The sequence below is a fragment of the Cystoisospora suis genome, assembly GCF_002600585.1.
Source record: "Cystoisospora suis strain Wien I chromosome Unknown contig_4307, whole genome shotgun sequence".
Taxonomy (NCBI): domain Eukaryota; phylum Apicomplexa; class Conoidasida; order Eucoccidiorida; family Sarcocystidae; genus Cystoisospora; species Cystoisospora suis.
The window spans coordinates 3,430-6,680 of NW_027157099.1; the positions used below are offsets into that span (position 1 = coordinate 3,430).

General features: G+C 43.3%; 1 protein-coding gene across 1 annotated transcript in view; it reads left to right on the forward strand.

Moving 5' to 3' along the window:
* The window catches only part of CSUI_007927 (protein 7), an 8,473-nt gene that overhangs the window by 3,425 nt on the left and 1,797 nt on the right, over positions 1–3,251 (forward strand). The window contains exons 3-4 of the mRNA XM_068068069.1: positions 1,185–1,321; positions 2,208–2,384. Of these exons, the coding sequence (XP_067919953.1) occupies positions 1,185–1,321; positions 2,208–2,384 (314 nt within the window). The remainder of the gene's footprint in view (positions 1–1,184; positions 1,322–2,207; positions 2,385–3,251) is intronic.

Here is a 3,251-nt window from a genome sequence, read left to right on the forward strand (position 1 = left end):
GGGGGGGAGACCAAGAGGAAAGATTTGTCCCGGCACTTCATAATACCTCCACGATTCCTGAAGATGTTTGCCGATGCGTTATCAGAGATGCTGCTCGTGGCTTGATGTATTGTAAGTCTCTCTATAAACGACCACATACACCGCTCCACGTATGTGTGTGCGTGTCCACGTATGTCTACCCATGTCTATAAATGCCTACATCATAGAGAGACATAGACACGCCTTGGGAAGATGTCAGTATCTGAAATGGGCGTGATCTTTTCTTGCCTTATGTAAGAGATGAGCGTATATATACTTATTCAGATATATGCATATATGTAAGTCTATGTAATAATACATCTCGGTATGTTTATGAAAAGAGGATTGCAGAGTCGGTAGAGGGAGGGCATCTCCTTCTGTGTAGTTTTGTACGCGTTTGACGTAACAAGCCTTAGGGAAAGGAGACATCTGTTGCTCTCGCAGTAGCTCTGGTGAAACCTGGGAGGTGAAGTGATTTCTGCTAGGATAGACAAAAAGAATGCTTTAGTGTATCGTGTCGAGGCGAAGCGTCCATGTTATGTTATTCAGCCGAGACGAAGTATCTGTCTTCACACTCTTCACGAATCTCTGCATATGAAGGGTTTGCCGCCGAAGAAGACGCCTTGTGTCTATGGCTCTCCAGGGGGGTTGCTGTGGAGTCTCTTCTCTCTCTTAGAAAGGAAAAAGCGGTGAAGAGACAGTCTTTCATTGGATGGAGAGGAAATAGCTATTGGGTTAGCGATGAATGGGTTGCTTGCCTCTTTCCCCCCAGCATCCATTGATCGATCGGTTGTCCCTTCTCAGTCAATGCCTCGGTATGTATGTGCATGGTTCTGAAACCAAACTGGTCTTTTTTCTTGAGCCATGATTGCATGCATTTGCATTATACTACACTCTTCGTCTTCATGAATCTCCTGGCTAGCAAAAGTGCGTCTTCGCATACTCTTACATCTGTCTTGTTAATGAAACATTGATCAGTCGGTAAATAAAATATCTATCTATCTATCTATGCGGACTCGAGTGAAGTTTCGCCAGTGAGTATAAGGCATCTCTTTCCACCGCGAAATATTAATTTTTCTTTCCTGTATTCTCCGTGGATCTCTCTCGTCTTGATCTTTCTTTTCTTCTTTCTTTTCTGCGCCTACTGTTGCTTTTTCTTCTTGCAGTACATGAAGAATTGAATATAGCACATCGTGATGTGAAGCCCAACAATCTCCTGATGGCAGAGAACGGTCGAGTGCAGATAGGAGACATGGGCACAGCTGAGAAGATGGATCAACACGGAAGAGTACGACATACGAAGGTATCACAATGAAGATAGTCACGATAATCGGGTTTCTCATAGAAGAGCATGTCTCTCTTCTTGAATCATTGCCTATCCATACGAAACAACTCTCTGACCCTTCTTCTCTTCTTCGTCTTCGGTATAGATATCTGTCTGATCTTATGTCTGTCTAGTTAGAAGGAATCCCTTTCGAGTAGACAGGCATAGAAGACCTGTGTTCTTCTTCTGTGTGAATAGGTCCTGCATCTTGGAACTCTTCCTTGTTAAGGCCGTTCAAAACAACGATAAGCCGTACATATCTCAACAATCTGTACATCTATCACACGCTTAGACAGGTATACATTTACATGTGTGTAGATATCGATATGTACGAATAGATCTCTTGAAGATACGCATACTTGTAAGTGATTCTCTCCTTCAGGATGCATGCATAGATGTGCTCCTTAATCAAGGCTTGGAGATATATGTGAACGTGCTCGCGTGACCCGGTCGTAGTGAGACAGGAGTGGAGAAAGAGCAACTTCAGAACGTCCGAGAGGGCATGCATCTTCTATATATATAGCTATAGATACGTCTCACATGACAGCAATGAATGCTTACTGTATGAGAGTATACAAATACTCTTCAACCGATCATGATGATCGTATACTCTCTCCTTTTCGATCGTCTTCTTGAGCTCGTAGATTCCTCAACTCCAGGTATTGTTCTTTCCATTTCTTTGATAGATTTCTACACCAGCTACCACGGTGTTACTTGACATTTGGCTCGTTTGACTAGACATATGTATATAAATGCATGTATGTTCGAGAAACCCTAAACCCTATGTACTATCAAACGCTCTACTAAGATACCCGTGTGTGGCTATGCTTTGATTTGATTTATACTCGTGCTTTCTGGTTTACAGGGGACGTATATGTTTATGGCTCCGGAGTGCATGCAAGTCACTCCGTCCTGTTCGTCTGCTTCTCACGGTCTTGACGCATGTTCAAATACAGAGAAGACAGGCGGCTCATCTTCTTCTGCCTATGAAGGACATGATGGAAGATCTGCCGATGTCTGGGCTCTTGGGATTACTCTCTATGTAGGTTGCAGACAAAAGGCGTCTCGTGTCAATCCCCTCTCGTTCTACCAGACTTCGTTACTTCTCTGTATAGCAATGACTATGTATGCAAGTATGTAAATGTGCATATCACTCTACATGTACATGTATAGCCGTGGGGAACATACCAATGTTCTCTCGAGATTCCTTTTTGAGAAGGTAGGAGAAAGGAAGTAGGATAGCCTTATCGACGACAAACACTGGGAGCGGGAGAAGTTCTGCCTTCCTCTATCTCAACAGAGTCTCTCGAAGAAGTACGGGGTATCTATTTGTTTCTCTTTAGTCTACATGCCACGGAGGGAGGTGCAGCGTATCATTGTATATACATAGAGCTTCACTCACACACACGACACTCCTGAACATGTATAAGAATACGCCTCCTGTCGTACGTATACCGAATAAGCATAGAGAGATATCAATCCTTTTCTCTTCGTATATATATCTATATAAAGACATAGATATACATCTCGCAACCTATCGACTTATATTCTATTGCAGGCTTAGTTTGCCTGTTTCATTTTCTCTCGTCTCTCGGGTCCTCATCTCCCGAGAGCCACAGGGGGGTGTGATATATCTCCTTGCTGCACGTCGTCTTGTAAACGTGCCTGTCTTTTCTACAGCAGCAGTCTTCTTTTGTTTTTCTCTTCTTTCTTCTCATCATTCGTTATATGAGGTTGAAGGGCTTACTATTAACGATCTAAGAAGCATTCAGTTCGAATTCAGTTCATTCTCCTCTTCTCTCCTTTTCGTCGTCTCCCGCTGCTCCTGTCTCTACGTCTTACCTCCTCTTCACACTCTACATGTGTCTCCAATCCGAAGACCTACATGCATGCGTCTATCTATCTATCT